The following is a 22,709-nucleotide window of genomic DNA, read 5'->3' on the forward strand; positions in this document are numbered from 1 at the left end:
ATTTAATTTTATCAAATATTGTGTTTATTATAAATTTGAAATAATGATTAGGAAAGAGAAAATGTATTTTGAAACTCCCAAAATAAACGCTATTCAAATGATGATGGAATCTTAAATTAATTGTTATTAAGTGTATTCGTTGGAACCATATAAAAAAAATCTATGCGGTTTCATCACTAATTAATTATAGTGTGCTTTGTCAGTGGTAACTGTTATTACGAAAACTGAATTGTTGGCAACAGAGAATTTTTTGTTTTCGAGATAGATTCAAACCCTAAAGTCAATCATTTTTGAAAAAAAAAGAAAAAATATATATATATACATAGTGGTGCAATAAAAATTAGCACTTGAATATCTCCATTCATTTGGAGATATGAAAAAGCTTTATTAACGAAAGTTATTCGGTATAGAAGGGGCTATAATATAGTAGTAATAATTATTTTGCATTTTTGCAGCTCTAGAGGAGCTTCAGACATTTCGAAGTCACCTCCATTTTTAAAATGAAATGATATATATTTTTTAATACATTAGCTCGACATTCTTCAGAAAAAGGTATTAATCTATGTGTGTCAAAAAATGATTAGCTTAGCAGATATTTTAATTTGTGAAATTTAGCGCCTGAAAGACAAGGAAAGACGCGGGGTGGTATTTTTGTGTTTACGTTGACTTCGTCTTTCATAGCCAAGTTTTTCTACATGTATAGATTAATACCTTTTCGTTGAAAATGTTTAACTAGATCGACTAATGTATTAAAAAATATATAATTCCGTTAAAAAAAAGGGAGATAATACTGCAATTTCTGAAACTCCTCCAGCTGTACAGAAATTATCACTTCCATATTATAGCCTCCTTTATATTGAACAACTTTTATTCACAAGGTTTTTCCATATCTTCAAAAACAACGAAGATATTCAAGTGCTAATTCTTATTAGGCCATCCTGTGTCGTATGTATACATAATAGTTTACTAGTATATGGAGATATTGTTTCAAAATATAATTTATTAGTATATAGTATAGTATATCGTCTAAAACATTTTGTGATCTTCTTTCTATATGATTAACAAGAATTAATACAATCTTGACTATGAAAGAAAAATTTTATATTTAATATTCATTTTTACTAAATGTTTGTTTCATTTCAATTTTTGCGATTATATGCCTTATTTTGGCAATATATATATATTAGATGCATAATTAGTTTTATAAGAATCTATATTTTTATGAAATCCAAATAAAAAAATGGAAGCCTAAGTAGAGATTATTTTGAATGTCTAAATTTCACGGAAATGCATAGAAATTCTCAGCCTAATTATTAGCTTTATCAAATGTCGCCTACTATTGGCTTGAAGTGCTTTATTTAAAATTTATTAGGAGATAGAAGAGTAAATATCCAGTTGTAGCAATTGAGAATGCATGTAACGGGGAATAACGACTGCATCGATAACGTAATGGAAATTAAAATTTCAAATAGTGATCATTATCATTGCAAAAGAGTCAGATAGGAAAGAGTTACATGAATGTGGTGACTTACTTGCGTGGTGGCGCACTCGGATGCTTGAAGAGCAGCTTTATGAGATTCCGCTAGATGAGGGATATCATCGTGATGATAATATTCGTACATACTCGTACCAAGTAGCTCTTGTGGTAGGAAACCTAACACTAAAGTAGCCCTGCGAACGTTTCTTATTTATCATTAGGATCATTTAAACTTTAAGTCATTATCATTATTGCTATATAGTATAACTCTATTTATCTGAACCCATCGGAGAGCAAACACCCTTATTCTCCAAGGAAAGGTTTTTCTATTTTCTATAAGTTCTACTAAGCAATAAATTTTTGTAGTCATAGATACTACTATGTGATGAGAAATTTAATGCATTATTATAGATGTTATAATAAATACAATGATGTTCCAACGCTTATAGCCATTGTAATTACGTACAGAAATGTATTAGATACATAATTTACTGATTTTCCCATTCAAATAAGCGAATTCAATCTGCAGGAATTGATTTAACTTGGTAGTTATATAAATAAATAAATGGGGTTCTGATAAATACAATTTTATTATATTGTTAGTATTAGACTGTGGATACCTATGCAAATTCATATTTTGATGAATATAATTTTTTAAGCTGAATCTAGGTAAATAAGTATCTTACTAATTAAATCTTATAATAAGTGTTACACTTTAGATATTTTATATATAATATTTTTATATATTATGTAGATTATATGCATTTTTGTACCTTACAATTTTCAACTATTGTATACAAATCCGTAGTCTAGATGTTGTTGTTAATTGTTAATGAATCTGGTATATGTATGTATACGTACAGAGTCTATAAAAAGTAAGTTCAAAAATCACCATTCGCTTAATTCTACATCTCTGGATCGGTGGAGATTTGTAAAAAAGAGTCTGGTGCCAAATTACTCATCGCGAGAAATCATGAGTCGCAAATGACTTCTTTTCTCGGAAAAGGATGTTAAAGTTTTAATAATCCTTACAAACTTCTTTTTACAAATCTCCAGCCATCCCAGTGTAGAGAATCACGCCACGATAGTTTTTACACTTGCTTTTTATACACCCTGTACATATAAATTTACGAAATCTTATCGTAAAGTTTTAATTAAGAAGGTACATTGACGAAAGAAAATTGAAATTGGAGCGAAGCAATTATTTTAGATAAATGTGAAACAATATTTGTTACATATTTTAGAATTCTTTCTACTTGTAAGTGTGATTTTAGAATACGTACAAATTTAAAAGGAATATACTACTTTCTTCTTTTTAAAATCTTTTTTTTTTAAATCTTCTTTTTGTTGAATTATTGATATCTTTGAGTAATATGCGAAGAAAATTGTCTTTTTAATACCATCAATGAACAGAAAAGTTAATTATGTAATAGTTCTATTTAAAAAATCATGTTTATAGCATAAAGCCCAAACAATATTCGTATTATAGGCAAATAATATTTTATAAGTCGTATTCAGAAGGGATATACAGGTTGGAATGTCCATACATATGACGTATAAATGTGAAATAAGTTGGTTGATAAATTCACTATTGGAAATAAAAAATGCAATGTACCAATTACATGTTGGAGTGTAAAATGTACAACGCTGCGAGAAGAGCAGTTAACGAGTTAACTTGTCAAACAATATGAACAGTATATTTAAACGCAGACGAAAATTTAATAAGTCTCGCTCAATTTCTATCCGAAACAAAACAGTACTAAAAATCATAATTTTCAACAGTGTTGTTAATGATTTTCGACGTTGAAACAACATTAAAACCGGAGAAAAGAAACAAAATTTGAATACAATACATATAAAAACTGAATAGAAATTATACAAAAAGTACATCAATTATTTTCCAAGAAATTAGGTATTATGATTTAACATTTTACACAAAAATAATAACATAGATACGTTAAGTGTTCTAAAGTACACATATAAGAATTATCGTTGAAATATTTATTATCATTTACCTTTGGTCAACGAAGAGGAATTTGCCATCCATCGCGTGTCGCGAGACAAACTTTATCGGTCTTAAACGTGGCTTTTTAGGCAAAGATGTAGGTAACGTTGACTGTAACCGACCAACTGCTACTAGACACGACAGATTGCAAGCTTCTCCATCTCCGTCACCTTCGTGTTCTTCGAGGTCGATTTTTGCAGGCGCCCAGGACTTCAGATATCCAGTACATTGTATTACACAATATTTCCAGTCTGTAAAAATATGCGACAGGATTCATTTATTGGAATTATTATATACAGTATACAATATTATTAGTTTGTACGATTTTCAACTGTATCTTCCTTTGGTATTTAACGTTACGCGCACGCAGCATTGCATCCTCCTAATTTATTAACTAACTAAACGGTAGATATTTTTGTTTCTGATAAAATTAATTCTCAATTTTAGCACATGGTTCTTTGCTCAAAAACATTCAAAGAGATGTGTTTCTAATTTTAGTGATTAACGAAAAACGATTTTCAAAGGACTAATAGAACAAACTGATATAAAGTTATGTAAAGTTGACAACTCATTTTCCTTAAGAGATTGAATTCTCGTAATATTTATAAAGATTCATGAAATTGATAGTAAATTTATTCTTATTAATATATAATTCTTTTCTTGAGATTGAAAACTTCGTTGCATATTATTCCTATGAAGAATGAAAGATGAACGGCATATACAAGATGTTTTTTATTTTATTTGATTAAACATATGGTCTGTGCTTATGAAGAAGGAAAAATTATTATATAAGCATAGGTCGTTTGAAGCTTTATTAACAGGCTATAAAAAGAATACCGAATAGGAGAGGAATAATTACTATTACTATGAAATATAATTAATGTAATCAGTAGTTATTAACACCCCCTTTCAAAATGTTTAACGTTCACATTTATAAAGTTGACAACGGTAAAAAATCGAACTTATTACTCTATAAAGCTCGTATTAATTTTAATTTGTTCTGTTTTAGTAAATGAATAATGAATTGTTTCGTACTAATTCACCATGTATATTAATAATAAATTTGCAATAGATGCCTCGTACCATGAAATATTGTCCTTTTTATTTTTGTTATAATTTCTGAATGTTTTTCTTATTTATATATGTTATATGTTTATTTGAATCATTAAAACGACGACATCCTTTAGTCAATCTTCCTACGATTGTATTTATTCGAATAGCTTCCTCATTCATTATAACAACTTTGAGAAAATTGCCTAAAAGTTTATGCGAACATGAACCAACTATTTATTTATTGTAATTTTACAATTTCTTTTTTCAATTTATATTCTAAAACACACTTTTGTTATCATTTTTACGGCATAACAAAGAATTAGCTATAGTTATAAATAATTGCTTTGACAGAATTGAATTTTAGTTGTTTGTATGCAAATCGTTAATGGTTAATTACAGCAAAACTAGTTTATGATATTTAATGAAGTCAACCTTTTTAATTTTAATTGTAGATGTTAAAGTCACTCGGTAATTAAAAAGCCTGTTTTAAAAATGAAAATAAACGTGCACGGTCAACTAATGATGAGCAGTAAATTAAGGTATTATGTAAAACAAAAACTTGACAAGAGATATCGCAACAACTGTTAAATTCTAAAATAAAACTTCTATTTTTAGTATTAATCAGAAAAATATGGAATGCTTGTATCACTTTTAATTAGTGTTAAACCAGAATACAAAAATCAGAAGATCTGCCTTGCAAACGGTAACAATATGATAGAAATTCTTAAATATTTAAAATTATCACCAATTTCTTTAGCTACAAGGATATAATCTCACTTCTACTGTGTTATAACTGACAGAAAGGAACAATTTTTATTATAGAATATATAGAATTTATGATCTCGTGTGTGGGATTATGGGATATATGGAAAATTTGTATTCACTATAGACTGTATAATGAAATACATTTTTTGAAAAATTCTATAAAGAACACGAATAATATTATAAATATTTATGAATAGTATTTATAAATATTTCAGTTATAATAATTATTATTATAGAATATATAGAATTTATGATCTCGTGTGTGGGATTATGGGATATATGGAAAATTTGTATTCACTATAGACTGTATAATGAAATACATTTTTTGAAAAATTCTATAAAGAACACGAATAATATTATAAATATTTATGAATAGTATTTATAAATATTTCAGTTATAATAATTATTATTATAGAATATATAGAATTTATGATCTCGTGTGTGGGACTATGGGATATATGGAAAATTTGTATTCACTATAGATTGTATAATGAAATACATTTTTTGAAAAATTGTATAAAAAACACGAATAATATTATAAATATTTATAAATATCATTTATAAAAATTTTAGTTAAGGGACTAATAATAATAGTAAAAAGGGACTAATATTTTAGTTATAAGGACTGAAATGGTTAAAGAAACAGCATTTATATGAAAATATCTTATGTCCTCTTAAAGGATTCTTTCTGTTTTCCTGGCTATTGCACTTATTATACTTCTAATTTATTTTACATAATTCATAATTTCTTAATCTTGAAAAGTAGAATACATATTTGTATATAGCAAAAAATATAAAGTAGTGAAAAAGAATGAAAGGAGAAGGTATGTAAAGCGATTCTTTTACCCGTCTTTGAAGTAGCGTCTACTTTTCGCCTTTGATAAATCACGCGGCAAATATTCAAGTTGTAAGATCTTAGGACTGATGACAAAGGACTAGCGATACTGTACACATTTTATCGATATTTTTTTAACATTTTTTCTCAGCAATACATATCTTTAACAGTTATGATTTTATTTATATTTCATTCTTTTTTATGTAAAAGAATAAAATATCCTGTTGTTAAAATTACTAGAAGTATATGTATACAATTCTGTACGAATAGGTTTTTCAAAATTGTTGTGATCGTATCTTTTACTTCCAGAGTTATCAAATTTCAGTGTATAAATATATGTACATGTAAATAGAAACATACCTTACCATGTTTGTAAATAAAAATAAAATAAAATAAATATACAATGTAGTATAAAATTGAATTGAAGTGTAAGAAATAAGTTGACACGTATAATTATTATTTTACTTTGACGAAGGACAATGTAAATTTTGCACAAGTCCCCCGATATATTCCTGATTAATTGCAAAAAAGAATATACATTTAGTAATTGTGGTCTAATTATTTTATACCGCTTTATAATGCATAAATACTTACCGACGTTTTGTTGCTTTTTTCGTCGATGACATCCGCCAGCAGTATCAGTCTCCTCTTTCACTTGTAATTCACTGCAACGAACACCTTCGACTTTTCGTTTCATTCTACAGAAAAAAGATCTTCGTGCACCAGGACATAATCTCGATACACCCTGAGGCACATCAGTTTTCACCGGTAACATCGCTAAAACAATGTTAAACAAATTTGAATATATTATTCTTTAATGCTAATTCATTTGTCTAATTTTATACTTTGTTCAAAAGGCAAGTTTAGAAAATAGTTTGAGAAAGATCGAAAAAGGCAATCGTGAAACATAGTATTATAAATTGCACATCTTAAATGTCATTACGCATGACGCGAATATTAATATTTATTTATAAGAAACTGAAGATGCATGCTTATCGTATCTGATCTTGGAAATGTAAGAAATTTTGACTGGCAAAGAAATAATTATTTTCTATATCGTTCATTCTAAATTCCTTGTTATTTTATTATCCTGTCAAGGAGTTCAAATTAGCAATTTAGGTATTTACTTCGTGTCTCACTCAATTAAAATTTTTTCAGGTAATGATTTTATCTTTCCAAATAATTTGATTGCATTCATGTTTTCAAGTTACTCGAAAACAAATTATTTCGACATTTTCTTGAGTTTAATCAATTTCACAAAGGAAGACATATACCTGTTTTTATGAGCAAAACGTATAAAAGAAATTAAAGGAGACTGTATACAGAAGAAATTAATTCTATTTAAACGAAGATGCGATAACGAACACGTATCTGTTGTCACTTATTTTATTTAAATTCTGTGAAACATTATATTTTTGAATATAATCATATCATAATTTCGATGACTGTGTTACAGAGAATGATAAAATCCGTTTTCAAAAATATAAAGCTGCTTTCGTTTCCTTTTTCTATTCGCGATAGTATTGACGCGTGCAAATATCAAGTTCTTCGCATAATTTCCCGAGGGGAAATGTTACATGTGCATGATGCGTGTCGCATAGTTGTAGCTAAATCGGCCTTGACAGAAGGAAGAAATGTAAAGTTCGAAGACGTGATTCATATAAGCAAATATTAAGTCGATAGGTAAGTGCATATTAATCCAGGACCCGAAAGGCCGAAAGATGTGGCATAGGTGGGTTGGATTAGGGTTGGTGTTAGGGGGGCTGTCTATAGTGGTTTCAAGTTTTAAGCTTACAACGCTTATCATGTAAAATTCTGCGAATATAACTTTAGTTTTGTATTACTATGTTTTGTTTTAATGTACGTGTTAATTATTATTTTTTATTATTTAAACTTTAATTCTTTTTATTACTATATTCTATTGCTATGTTTTACTTAATTTTCCTATAAATTACAAAAATGTGAGATGCTCTCTGATGAGAAGACATTATACATTTTTAAATGACGTATTTTATATATAAATATTTCTTTTTATTATTGTAAAATTTCTGAACTTTTTAAATTTATGCTATGTTGTAACTTGAGTTTAATTCGAATTTGATTAAAAATTCTGATACTGAAATTTATTATTAAATAAATGTCCATCTATCACATATAGGTATACATATGTAGCGGCACATGAGCTACAGGACAATTCAAATCATGTTGCTGTTTTGCCTCGGAGTATCAATATCGTTGGGATGCACATAATGTAATAATAAATAAACTCCGGACAAAATAATGTCGCCGCTACGTGCAACCGTCGAACGAAGACGAATTCGAATTTTCCGGCTCTCCCCCGACCAATATAAATAAACAGACGCAACCGAAAAGAGTTCAGTTATCAATGAATTATCAGCGATCTAATTAACGAGTCATTAGCGATCTTATTTTGTGACTTATACAGTCTTAGCGAATCCGTTAGTACGAGCATCTCAGCAAATATTGTCTGTATATTAATTTATTTAATCATTTTAAATATACTCGACGGTTTCAACAACGAATTATCTCGTCGTTAAACCTCACCGACCAACCATCCTCTACACGTAAACCTCTATACATATTTAAATGAAAACTTTTATAAAATAGATAATATCCATACAGAAGCAGAAAAGCTTTTGCCGATACAATACATAACAGCATATGGTATAATGTAGTCTGGAATTTACAGTCATAAAAGTATCATGACTGTCTAAATATCTATATTGTTGACGCTCGTGCTTGAGTGTTATATAGTTAACGCGTATTCTAGCCGCATTAATGTTGTATACAATGTTTTCTTTAGTCAAGCTGTATTCGTCACTTTCCATAATACATCGCATACTAATTCCCTTTCTTAAGAATGTTCCTCTACAATTTGAAAACAATTAGAGGTGTTGTTTTCTTTCGTTCGCGAGACAATTTGCAAATTTTTAATACGCAACTGGTTACTTAAAAATTTTTTTACTTTGAATTTTATAAAACTATACCAAGTATTTTTTAAGAAACTGTGTATTACTCTACGACTTCTTCTTATTACTTTCGATATTTTTGCTACTGATAACCGTTGCTGTTTTAGTTCAAGAATTTGCTTTTTTTCAGACTCGTTTAATCTTTTTCCGCGTCCCATACTTACAAATTTATATAATATTGTACTGTAATCTTTACTCGTTGATAGATCATGAACTACTGAGCAATTTCTAAACATATTAACAGAGTGTGCTATCATTTCGACTTTAGTATTGTAGCATTGCGGAAGGGTCTGGGGGGTGTCATACGAATTATAAACAAGCGGCTGCTGAGCATGTGCGTGGTGGGACTAAGACAAAAGATAAGGGGTTGCTAAGGGACATAAACGAATTAACAGCAGTATGAGTTGAGAAGCCAGAGAGCGCGGATTGAGTTATCGAGATAGTGTTGCTAGCGTTCTTGAGAGAGAGTTGAATCCGTGGTGACGAGAGTTACTAATTAATTATCTAGTTGTCTTAATTATAATATGTTGTTGTGATTAGTTCATGTTAAATAACCATCGTTTACTGTTTAATCCATTCATTGTAAATAAACTGATTATAATAGTTTACAATACTACAGTATGGAAGTTTTTCTTTGTTGTATACAAACATCTACGACATTGTGACTTATTTCTAACAAGCCGCATATCCTGAGCTCATAATATTTTGATATTGTACGTTACAGACGAAAAACTCTACACGCCTCGTTGAGAAATTAAAGATAGTACACCTGGGCTATCTTTTTGGCGAAGAGTGTATATTAACTCTATGTTATATTGAAAAAGTTGTTACCGCTCATTTTCGCCTTGGTATTTATTTGTAAGCAGGAGATTATGTTCATACACTTTGCGGCACAATTATACAGGGCAAAAAGGTCACGTAAAAGATTTGTTTTAGAACTCTATCGTTCATAAATTACTGTGTAATTCTCTAGCAATAACAGTAAAAGACAAAAGTTGATAAATAGAAAAATTAAAGCAAAAGAATCTAAGCGAAATAACAATGAAAATGACTTTTGCTTACCTACACATACTGTTACGAGAAATATGAGGGGAAATATATAGTATTTATACATATAACAAGAAATATATAAATAAGAATTGCGTATGAGATAGTGTACAAGATGCGATGAATGGACATACGATTGATTATGGATACGAGAAATTTGACGAGGGTGTACGGAATTTTTGAGAATTACGCAGTTCACGGAGTGAAATCGAAAGAAGAAGAAATTTTATCTTATCGTTAATTTGATTTACTATGTTTGATCTCATGAATTCCATTTTTGTTATCTTATGTTTATTATGAAGGAATTTAATAAATACGATTACACAATTTTCTCATAAATTAAAATGTTATAAACTTAGAATTTTCAGTATTCGGCTTTGTATAAATTTCTTACGTTATTTTATTCTTCATTAATAAAGCCAAGTTACTATAAGCAAGAATATTGCAAAACCAAGTCACACGCATACACACATAGATATGCATAATTTCGACCAATTACTTTATTCGAATCTTTATTCGAAACGCAATGGATGGCAGATACTCGTGTGTCATTTGCATACAAATCTCGCAATTACCGGCATTCTTACGGTGTTACCGTTATAATGACGCTTCGACACTTGATCAATTAGCCATCAAAAGTGTCAGCGAATGCGCGATACCGACCATTTTCCAGCTCAGACCCCGGTTTATTAATTCCTTTGCAACAAGTATCGATGATTAACGACCGTGAGACCTCGTCTCGAAGTCATCCGCGCGTAAATCGTACCAGCACGTAACATCCTGGAGATCCTGGCAGCACATAAGCAATACCGCTTTTCTCTCCTTTAAACGAGTTTCTTTCGTAAGCCGCTTATCTCGCGGCGCTAATTCGAAGATGTTTATCGACAGGCAGATGCTGCCGAACGACTGACATTTATCAGAATGTAACTCGCATTGACGAGCAACAAGTACTTAACGGTCCTGGAACCGACCGAGGGAATGTCGAAAGGTGTCATAATTAATGGATTCGTGAGGGGAAAGTCGACGCATGTAGCTGACTGATAAAAACCATTTCGTCAGGATTATGATATTTTTGAAGGAGCATTGCTTTCTCGCCTTTAACGTGCTTCTTATTTCTCTAAAATGTTTCTGAGTAATATATTGAGTCGATCGGAAGTTTTGTATCGATTTAAGGAGAACCTGTGAGCAACGTGAGCCTCATAGAGATCAAATTGACCAATTAGACTTTTTGTACATTTGACAATTTTTATTTTAGAAGAACTCCATTTATCCGAATTAATCGAGGCATAAGCAATGTAGATAATAGTAGTTCATTGATTCTCACCATTACGTATGATCTTTCGTTTACGATAGGAGTTTACGTCCAAATAATTTGATTTAATCATCAGGAGTTCATTTATGGATACTAATTAAGATTTCGTTCTAATAAAAAGAAATCTACTATATTAATCGTATGAGTATATGAATATTAAAAATATACAAATTCTTACGTATGAATTAATATTTATGTAAATTTGCATTTTCACAGACGCTAATAAAGCAGTGAAATTTGAACAAAGTTGTCGTATCTTCTACGTATTTTATATATTTTTGTATTTGATGTATTAAGTATATTCGGAAACATTGAAATGTACGGATAATGCAGTAAATGCTAATAGCAATATAGCACTATAATTTTGTATGTGTGTTTATCTTGTCCAGTTTTGCATATTTACAGAAACAATCACAACTAAGATTCTATTTCAAAAGATAATGTCTGCAACGTCGTTAGTTTCCTGCATTCTACAATTTATCGAACAGATCAGTAGACTTTTAAGCAGCTCATATCAATGATATTTTCCTAAAATTAACATTTTATCGAATAATGTATTTTTGCCATTTATTGCTCAGCTCCACGATGTTCTTTTAAAGTATTTTCGTTTTTCAACGATAAATTGTTTGAAATAGATTTTGTACACTTTCAGCTTCGTTTTTATGGATTTAATGACCACGATAAAAATGTATAAATTAAGTTCGTCGAATTGGTAACTGTTCTATAGCAGAATAAGTGGTGTTAGTTGATCATCGATTGCAGATTGTAAGTTCAGACATAAACGTTATAAATGGAAGATTTAAAAACGCGTTTCAAGCATTTGCTACTTGTTTCACTTGATTCGATCAAAGCTCGGTAAAAGTTTAGTAAAATTCTAAAGAGATATTATTGATAATAATAAGACCATTTTAACTTTTGTACTTTTGTTTATGGAGAATTGCAACAATGGATCGTTATAAATAATAGCAAGCGTGTTAGAAGTCGTGATCTACCAATTTATTGGAAACGTTAAATTAAAAGGAGCGTTTAAGAGAAGTGTATGATTAAGTTGTTAAACCTACCATAAAATTATAAACGCATCAAACAAGGTATTATTAAATTGCTCTTACAATAAAGATACTTCAGCTTCTCTTGGATTGTTCTACCTAATAATTTTTACCTTTTAACATTACTAAACGACACTATTATCTTAAGAAACTTTGTATTTTTAAACACTGGCAGATTAAGAAGATATATGTTATTAATTTATATTACTATTGTAAATTTCTCTCGGTTAAATTATCCAAATTCTACGTGAGAAAATATTTTTCAAATATACGATACAAGTTATAATAAGTAATTTTTGCTAGATATAAATACGGAGGATCTTAAAATAAAGTGAAGAGATTATTTAACAGTCAAAGCGTGTTAACACGTGGACACAGACAAATCGTGTAACATTGGTACGTACTTTTGGCATCTATTAATCGTTCGCGTGGACTAAGATCCGAAGAGGACAACTGTTCCTTCACCTTGGCAACATCTTTTGGATGCAGGATATCGAACCAACTTTGACCCAACAGGTCACCCTGTGCAGACATAAAAAATTCATTTCTATAATATACAGTCTTTCTACACTTAAAATTTTCATGGTATCAAACTGTACATTTTACTAATTACTTCATCCCCAAGGCCCAGGTAAAAGGAAGAAAAGAATTGCAATTGATTGTTTAGGAAACTGTGGACATATAATCATTCACAAAACTGTTTGTACATCCTATAAAAGGATTATCTATATAAAAAATGTATTACATCTTGAACATGTAAATGCAACAAATTTTTCTACATAATATTTTTCTATCAAATTCTACAAGCATTTATATAATAAAATAATGTAATAAGGGAAAATCGTTTATTTTGACACATTTTTAAAAAGTTTAGTGAGATTTTAAATTTAGCAAGCTTTTAGATTTTTTCTATTTACTTTCAATGTTAGCCACATGTTCATGGTACCTTTCGTACACTGTAGCTGGGCAATATAGTATAACTTATTATATACTTATTACATATATTTATAATATAAATATGAAGTAACAATAACCATTTTATAGCACTACGTGTATGTGAAAGTATTCAAATAAATGATAAGAAAGAGATTATATTTCCGCAATCTTGTTATTTCAATCTGTAGACTAAGTTAATATTTTCTGAGTTCCTTGGTTTACTTTTAAAGTAATTTCTATTTTGTTTTTAAAGTAATTTTCCAGCATTCTTAGTATCGTCAATCCTATTTGTGTTCTTAATTTTAATTAACTTTTCAAATATGTTAACTTTACTGTGAAATTTGTTGGAATCGTATTTTAATAAAGATAGCCTTATTATAGAATATAGATAGTTTGGAAAAATTCCTGGTAGGCCTTTAGGGATTTGGAGCCGCTCAGGAATTTAATTTTTATACTAAAAATAATGTGGATAAAATTACAATTGTAAATTCTTTATAATTGTCGCGAATAATGAGAGAACATATATGCTAGACATCATATATATATGTATATGAAAACTCTCGTTACGGACAGTATTATATTGCACAATTTACAGATCCCAGAGAATAGATTTATTTTATTACTAGGTATACTATTTCTATTTTAAATATAACGCTTGAAGAAATTTATTTTATTACTCGTGTTTTATTACCAGTGTATCGAAAGAAACAGAGACTGGATACCTGAGAATAATTGAGTGTCTGCAAAACAGACTCGGATACATAAAGAATTCTTCCACGATCACAGCCCACCACGAAGACAAAACCCTCCGCAGCCTGAAACAAGAGAAGGCGCCTTTGATTACGTCACCTAGATCAAATATTAATTGTGATTATGCAATGAATATCATGGGAAATCGATGGATATTGTTATTGATAATTATCTGAAGTTATTTTCTGGGCTTGAAAAAAGAAATCAACGAATTAGTAATTTGATAAATGTTCTAACTTTAATGAACTCTATAAATGGAGAAGTGTTTTGTAAATTAGCAAATTTTCTTTTGTAAGATAAAAATAAAGTAATGTAAGATTGGAGAGATTGTTTAGACGATACATATTGAGAATATAAATATTTTTCTTTTATTCATATCGATTTTAATTGTTACAAGTTCAGAGAATTATTTAAAATTTTTATTTTGTAAGCTGTTTCTTTTTTAAACGACAGAATTTTTTTTATATTTTTTAACGTTTTACCCTTAAATTTCTATTTTACGTAAAAAGTGTACATTTTTTTGCATATTAATAAAGCTATAGGAAAATCTATACACCTGATAATAATAGTATTTTATAAAAAAATATTTTCTTATGAATTCTATATATTATACGTGAAACACAAATGTTTCTATAAATTCATATTTTTATGAATGTTATTGAATCTAAATAGAGATTTATTTCACTACTTAAATATTATAACACATATTTACTTTACTTGTATTTTGTTCTATTATAATAAATATAAAGCTATTTTTTCTTTTTATACAGTTTGTCGACTATATAACATAACTTGAATTAAGAGTGTTGAAAATGCACCGAGTAGTTAATAGTAAAATTGGAAATTATAAGATAAGAAAACCTTGAAGTAAGTAAAACAATTTAATCGCCTAGTATCGGAATAGAAAAAAGAGATATAGATAAAATAAAATAAATAAATAAATAGATATATAAATCATGTTACTTTTACATCTACATAATAATGTTTCATTTAATATATAATTTAGAGTTTATTAACATGTACTTGGGTATTTAATTTATTAAAAATCTATCAATCTTTTAATAAATTCCAATTCCTTAAAATCACTTCTGAGAAGGAATTTCTAGGTCAAATAAACCTATTTACTGTTTATTTATGGCTTTTTGATCAATACCTTGACGCATAATGAAAAAGAAATTGCGTGTATGTAAATACTATCTAACTTGTGTCGCCTGAACCGTTTTCTAACAGAAACTTGTCTAATAAATTATAGAATTAATAGCCAATACTTGCACTATCAACGTCTAAAACATAAAATTTGTACCAAAGAAATTAAGATGTAAATTACGCGAATATATACACATTGAAAAGAACAAGTATGTAATCCATATTGAAAGGAAACATCTCTGAATTAAAAACCGTATGGTGAGTTTGCTAATTTGACACTGTACTTGTGATTACTCGTCCGTAAAATAAATTCAGGAATCAACAACATTTTCTATGGGAAAACTCAAAAATAAAATTAATCAAATTACACGATTATCGAATTTTCCTTGGGAATATCCTTTATTCTTCTATGAACAAATAGATATCATCTGATGGGAAAGGATTAAATAAACGAATATATCCAGTGATATCTTCCCTTAGTAGCTAACTTTGAAAAAGGTTTAAAATGATACATTCCTAAGTTAGGAAGTTTCAAGATTTTTCTAACTTGACATCATGTTGGTTAATCGTGTTGTTGCGACGTTAGTAATCAATCAATGAAATTTGTTAAAGGTTACGGGAAGAAGATTCGAAAGTAAAACTATTTTACATAGTTGTAAGATTTTCTCTGAAAATGTTTCATCTTTCTACTATCCCACATACATTGTTTGACGCCTAATACAACTGGTTAAATAAATAAATACACGATAGCATCTTTCATTCTGTACCAATTAACCGTATCTATTCTCGACTCGATGGTAAAAGTCAATCTGAAAATCGAATAGATTCCAACGACGAGTGTTTCCAAATGGAACACCAGGATACCCGAAGCGACTCATCCTGATCGCAAACGTGAAATTCGATCGCATGTAAATTGTGTGAATCTCGTAACGGCGAATGGACTGGTTTAAGTACATAGGGGCGTACGGACGTTAATGAATGTTGTATAGAACCGAAGATATATCGTCACAGGCTTCGCAAATGTCGATTACGCAACGACAACGCACTTAGTCTGGCTGGCTTACCAGCCAAGGAGATTGACGATACGCATACGAACATTGACGCGCTGTTGCTCTCGCACTATCGCGATCATTCGATAAGGATCCACGCGCGTCGGGTTTTCAGGGTAACAAGCAAAAGTTGTACACGTCGTACCGGATGTCTGATCAATTTCAACCGATTGTTGCTAACGATTTCTTGCTAAACATAGTCTCCCTTGTTTTATTTTTTCTCGTTAATGGTTGTAGGAGGTAATTGCTCAAGATATTAGTTTGGCTAGTGCAGTGAAGAATGTTGAGACGAATGTTGAAATTAAACGTTATTTGCGATTGAACATAGGAAGACCTAAGTTGAGATTAAAATTACATTTTAACGTGATTATATTAGGTTGTGTAACAAATTCATTCTACCGTGTCATGAGAGATGAAAGTCTTGCTGTAATCTGCTAATAAACAATTTTGTACTAACCACACATACCGTTCATTTTTTTTCAACTGGTATTATTAAATGACGTAATGTTTCTATTCATACTATTTGCACATATTCAACGTGTCACATTAGTCTGAACATTTAATAAAATAATTCTGAATGCAGAACATATTTATTTTTACAGAGAGTATTCGCCATCATAGCCGTATAAATAATAAAACAAAAAATATCACTTTACTTAAAGAAATTGGAAGGCAGAGTTTACTCATTTAGCAGTCTATCTCATCAAAATTGATTACCCAAAATAATTAGCTTTTATTCCATTTTATTAAAAAATCGAGGGTTGATATTTGGCATCGTTTCGAAACATATATTAACGCATTACATAACTCACCTGTTATAGTATAAATATGAAGTATATAATTTAGTAGATTAAAGATAAAATTTGCTATTGAGATTAGATGTGTTTCCATAATTTAATTTAAAAAATTATTGAAAAAGTGGATCAATAATTATTGTGATTTGATTACTATTATCATTGTAATTATCATTGACATATCGCTTGCTGTTTGCATGACTTCTGTCTTTAAGTATTAATCATATAAATAATTTCTATTGGAAATAACATAAAAAATTCTGTACAAATTTCCCTACCAACTTTCTTAAAACTTTAAATTTCGAAAACAATAACAAGAACTGAGTTTTAGTATTATATTTAAGAAAGAAATAACGTACAAAATACTTGCAAAATAAAAATAGCATATAAAGTAAGATAAAGATATCAAGATTGACGAAAAGAATCCTTCGTTGCGGAAGGATTTGTTTAGTAATAACATTTAAAAACTGCACAATGATTTCTTTTCTATAATAATTTTCTGTAGCAATTTCTTTGTTACGCAGTTAATATTTTTGAATAAAATGAAACTAAACTTGTTTCGTTTAAACACCAAACTATAAGCCGAGAAAACCTTTGCAGAACTTAAATGGCATCGCAGATATGGTTATGATGCAGTATCAATCAATTTAATCGACAGATGTCCCGTGAGATAAGTTGCATTCCCTGTTACTCCTCGGAAAGATGTTGTAACGTTTATGGGCTGAAGATGCGTATCTCTATAATTGCATGTTATGATGCTCTTTGATATAAAACGTTAATAAACAAAAATACCTGGATGAAAGAAACTTAATTCCCGTTTAATAGTTTGATGTCCAATAAATCCATATTTGATCACGATTCTGATTAAATATCAGACATGTTATTTTTCTGCGATTAACTGAAAATTCTGTCTATTGATTATCTCCTACAAATTTATCGGCAGAGAATACACATTCCCGTTCATTATTATTATTAGAATACCTGCTAGTTCAATATAAAATATGAAAATTAATCTACGTTACCATGGAGATAATTATTAATTAATTAGAATCTTGTGTTCATGTAAGGTTGCGATCTAATATACTATGTAGGTATATAGCAAAAATTAAAGCTATTTGGAAGAGTTATCGTAACGTAATAAATCATAATAATTATACAATGTGGATTCCTACGATTCTTTAACTTGAATCCTATTAAATAGGTAAATTATATCAAAATTGGTCATAGTAATGTGACGAAGATGGGGCAGAGGTAATGAAAAGAGAAAGATAAATTTTATTATTATTGCAAATTATGAAATTATTATTATAATATTGTATTATGTTATTATTTCGAATGAGATAATAATCCTTAAAAGTTTTCATAATCTCCTAATGATGTTTTTAGTTTATTTAACTTTCTGTAAGTACCCTAATATTTATGAACGAGAGTGTACATATAGAAATTATATTTTCATATTAATATATCTAAACAAAATAAAGGTTTTAGGGATGGCTGAATTTGCTGTATTTGCGACAATTTTTATAAATTTTTCAAGTGCTGTACCTATAAAACCGCAATTCATATACTGTAGTTTAGATGTTATATGTATGGTAATCCAGTTACAATTCTAACTTTTCATTCTTCTAACGATAAAATTTATAATTTGCTTGAATTCGTTAAAGAAACCAAAATAATAGACAAAATAATATAATAATATAGTAATAGTTGTATCCTAATAAAATAAATATCCGTTACTAATAACCATACAGTTGATGAGATGTAAGAAAAAAGTACTTATTGCAATATGTAAAGGATGAAACAACTATCTACTTTCTATTCTTTTTCGGTTACGTTCAAAAAAATATAAAATTGTACAGGCATGTGCAATCAAATTGTCATGCTCGAATGCAAACACGCATTATACACTAAGAAGAAATCATCCAACGATTCTATTGTCTTTAAAATCATTGGAAATGAAAAATCACTTGTCGTTCAACAGCAGGTATCTGGACCCTAGCCGTCAAGGATGCAGAGCTTACATTTAACGTCTAAATATTATAAAGAATACTTTTTTTATTTAAAGGATGGAATAATTCTCTATTTAGGTTTTATTCTTTTTTTTAGGGGGGAGGTGTTACATTAATAAGAAAATGAAATTGCACAAACATCTGTGGTCCAATCATCACGCAATACACGATAATAAAAAGGCTTTGAACGATTTTATTGTCTTGAAACTTAACGTCTGGATCTTAACCGTCAAGGATGCAGGATTTATAGTTAACGTCCGTCGCACAGTAGAAATGTTAATTTATCCGTGAACCGGATACTAGTGGTATCGACGGTGGTAATAAACGTGGAGCAATTCACAATGAAAGTTCCTGCGGATAATAATGGAGCCGGTGTCGATCCGAGCTGGTATGCCGGGTGTGGTCACTCGTTCGAATATTTAGTCGAGCTGGTCGGGATAGAGCAAAGGAAAGTCCCGATAAAAGATAAACCTATCTACGTACTAGTACGCGACAATGAAAAATGCTCACCAGCCACCGACACGAACTCTGTGCTCAGTCGCGTGACGGAATCTAGAGTGAAAAGCAACTATGCCCGTTCCGTTTTACGAGACTCATTCTTAAAGTTTCGAGACTCACAAGCGATGTATTCGATCGACGTACGTGTTGTGCAGTTTCTGTACAACGCGTCTCTGTACCCGAAACGACGATACCGTTTTATTTTGTTTTTTTTTTTTTATTTTGTTAGTTGATTTAGCTTGGAAATTAGATAAGAGTTTACCACTCGTTCAGTGAAAGCTGGATTATTATTCTAATGAGAGTTGATTATTTTACTTTGTAGCGATAAAGCGAAGAACAGGACTAAGAAGCTTGTTATCCTTGTGTGACAATTAAATTTAATATAGTCTGATAAAATAATAACATGTAAATGTAACGTAGAAAGTAATAAACGTAAACTATCCTACATGAAGCAAAATTGACTCAGTCTTTGTCGTTTGAGGATCAAGGGAGATATCCATAAGTTTCCCTGGCGTCGAAAACGTTTTAACGAACTTTTTGCAATTTTATAAGGTATTCGTCCATGATTTATTCGAATTCAGTTGCAGTTTCGAGCTGAGTTAGCAGCCAAGCAATGCGAGTCACCCGTGATAAAGGAAGTGGATAAGTAATAAAAATAGTAAGATAACTATACTTCACGAAGATAAGAGGAAGAGTTACCTTTCGTTTATCAGTTCAATTAATTTATAATTAACACGTAAAATACTATTAATAATGAGATAATTGCTATATATATAGTATTAAATGACTTTATCGAAATGAAAATTTCCATTTATCTCACTCGGTACTCTAAACACTAATATATTAAAAAACTGAATAAAAAACAGAAACTCAATGACAAAATCGAATCTTTGTTGCATATAAAACGCTTCAGAGTTTAGTATTTAAAACTACGATTAATATCTTCTTTTTTTCTCAGAAATTGAAGTATTATCTTTGATTAGGTTTTCTTGCAAAGTTTGTTATCAATATACAGCGCTTTTGTATATTTAGAACCCGATATCGTTAAAAATTTCTTTATATATAAATTTCTTTTAATAAACTAGATTACAAGTATGTATAATATACGTAAATAGAAGAACAAAAATCATATACTTTTTGATCTATGAAACAAATTTATTAAGTGGTTTTATAACCACCATAAGCATAAAATAATGGAAATAGAATTGAAAAGTTCAAACATGACATTTAAATTAATAGTAAGAAAGACTTTTTGTTTTTTAGATTTTGGTCTATGAGTCGGGTAAAGTCGTATGTATGTATACTTGTACTCGTATGATATTGTCTCTGATCTGAATTAATACCTACCACATTGAAAATCACTAAATAATTCTGGATTCTCGACTGCTGCGGATATTTTCTTATCTTCTGTTTTCTTCTTTTATAGAAGAAGCATTTCGTTATATATTTTATATAATACAATTTTTTGTATTTCAAATTTGCCTATCGCACGCGCGATAAAAATGTACTTTAATTAACATTTAACTGACAGGTAATGTAACATGTTATGAAAGTTTGTTTTGCCCGATATCTATTCTTATGTCATGTAAAAATCAAATAACAACTCAAAAATCCCTAAGACTAGTTATTTAACTAATTACGAGAACGATTTTCAAGTAATTACTTTTTAAAGTAAGATAATATTCCTTTTTTCCATTGTAATGATCCGTATAGTATTAGGTTGTCCGAAAAGTTTCTTTCTTTTTATAAGGAAATAATAGACGCACAATGTTTTTTGTTTTATATTAGTTTATTGAATTATGCACGAACATAATAATAGAAATAGAACGAAATGGATCATACCTAATTCTGTAAAATAATATAAAACAGAAATTGTCGTTCATCTATTATCACCTTATGAAACGAAAGAAATTTTTCGGACAACCTAATACTATACGAAAGTCTCAGGTCATCTACCAAACATTTTATTTTCATAAACGAATATAAAGGTATTTCACGTTTTTTTAATCAGCTGTTGCTTTTTAAAAAGTGTTGTTTAAAAAAATGCTTAATTCGAAATAATTGATATGTTGAAGACATCTGCTTTGGTTTTGTCGAAAACTTTGTCAAATAATTTTTCAACCAACTTATCCTATGCTATTTATTTTTAGTATTTTAAAATATCATTCAAAATATTATTAAATATTAGAATCTTCGATCTACAATTTCATTAATTAAACCTGTAAAATTTGCGAATCAGGAAAAATTACAAAACAAGTGGCACCATAAAGTGAACATCTAACGGTTCACTTTTATATAACATTATGCGGAAAAACATTTCTTAAAAATATGTTCAATTATCATTATTAGATTAGTACTGTAGGTGTCCTAAAACTTTTGTATTTTGCATAATAATGTATAATAATTTAGTAGATATATAAAAATATGCAAGGAAGTATAGAATGTATATTATAAAAATATGTAAAACATAAAATATTACAGTCGTTATGATAATTACTGAACAAAACAAATTTCTGCGTAAACTCTATTTTTCGTTTATTTCTGTTCAGAAAAATATAAAGTTGCGTATGGATCCGTAATTTAATAGCAATATGATTTCCTAGTTTAATTGCAGAATATTTGCCACAAAGATGGTTGGTTCCACAGGAATTATTAACAAATAACAACCTGTTTGATGATACGAAATCCGTCGATAATCGATCATCAGAAGCGCGATCGATGTAAGCGGCAAGAGCAAACGTATTATCAACGGCGTAATTGCACATCTACATGATTCGAACCCTTCTCTTTCACCCGTCACGAGACCGATCTCTGTGAAAAATGTGTAGCACGCTGGAGAAAGGTTAGCCACACGGCTATTAGACACACAGAGTCAGCCTCATACGAACCGATTGCAAAACGCACGGACGGCCTTTTACAAGTGACGCAAAAACTTTTCCCCCGCATTACTTCCAATTAGCGGATTAATGACTTTGGCTTTAACGCGATCACACATGC

At 29.5% G+C, this 22,709-nt stretch overlaps 1 protein-coding gene across 12 annotated transcripts in view; it reads right to left on the bottom strand.

Annotated features, from left to right (window-relative positions):
- Positions 1–22,709, bottom strand: part of Cyc (basic helix-loop-helix ARNT-like protein cyc) — a 101,842-nt gene that overhangs the window by 7,127 nt on the left and 72,006 nt on the right. For all 12 annotated transcript variants that reach the window (XM_072018306.1, XM_072018283.1, XM_072018290.1 and 9 more), the window contains 5 exons: positions 14,189–14,281; positions 12,935–13,052; positions 6,730–6,912; positions 3,493–3,733; positions 1,533–1,671 (listed from right to left, as the gene is read on the bottom strand). In XM_072018306.1, coding sequence (XP_071874407.1) covers positions 1,533–1,671; positions 3,493–3,733; positions 6,730–6,912; positions 12,935–13,052; positions 14,189–14,281 — 774 coding nt within the window. The remainder of the gene's footprint in view (positions 1–1,532; positions 1,672–3,492; positions 3,734–6,729; positions 6,913–12,934; positions 13,053–14,188; positions 14,282–22,709) is intronic.

This window comes from Bombus fervidus, chromosome 2 (assembly GCF_041682495.2).
Source record: "Bombus fervidus isolate BK054 chromosome 2, iyBomFerv1, whole genome shotgun sequence".
In the NCBI taxonomy this organism is placed as follows: domain Eukaryota; kingdom Metazoa; phylum Arthropoda; class Insecta; order Hymenoptera; family Apidae; genus Bombus; species Bombus fervidus.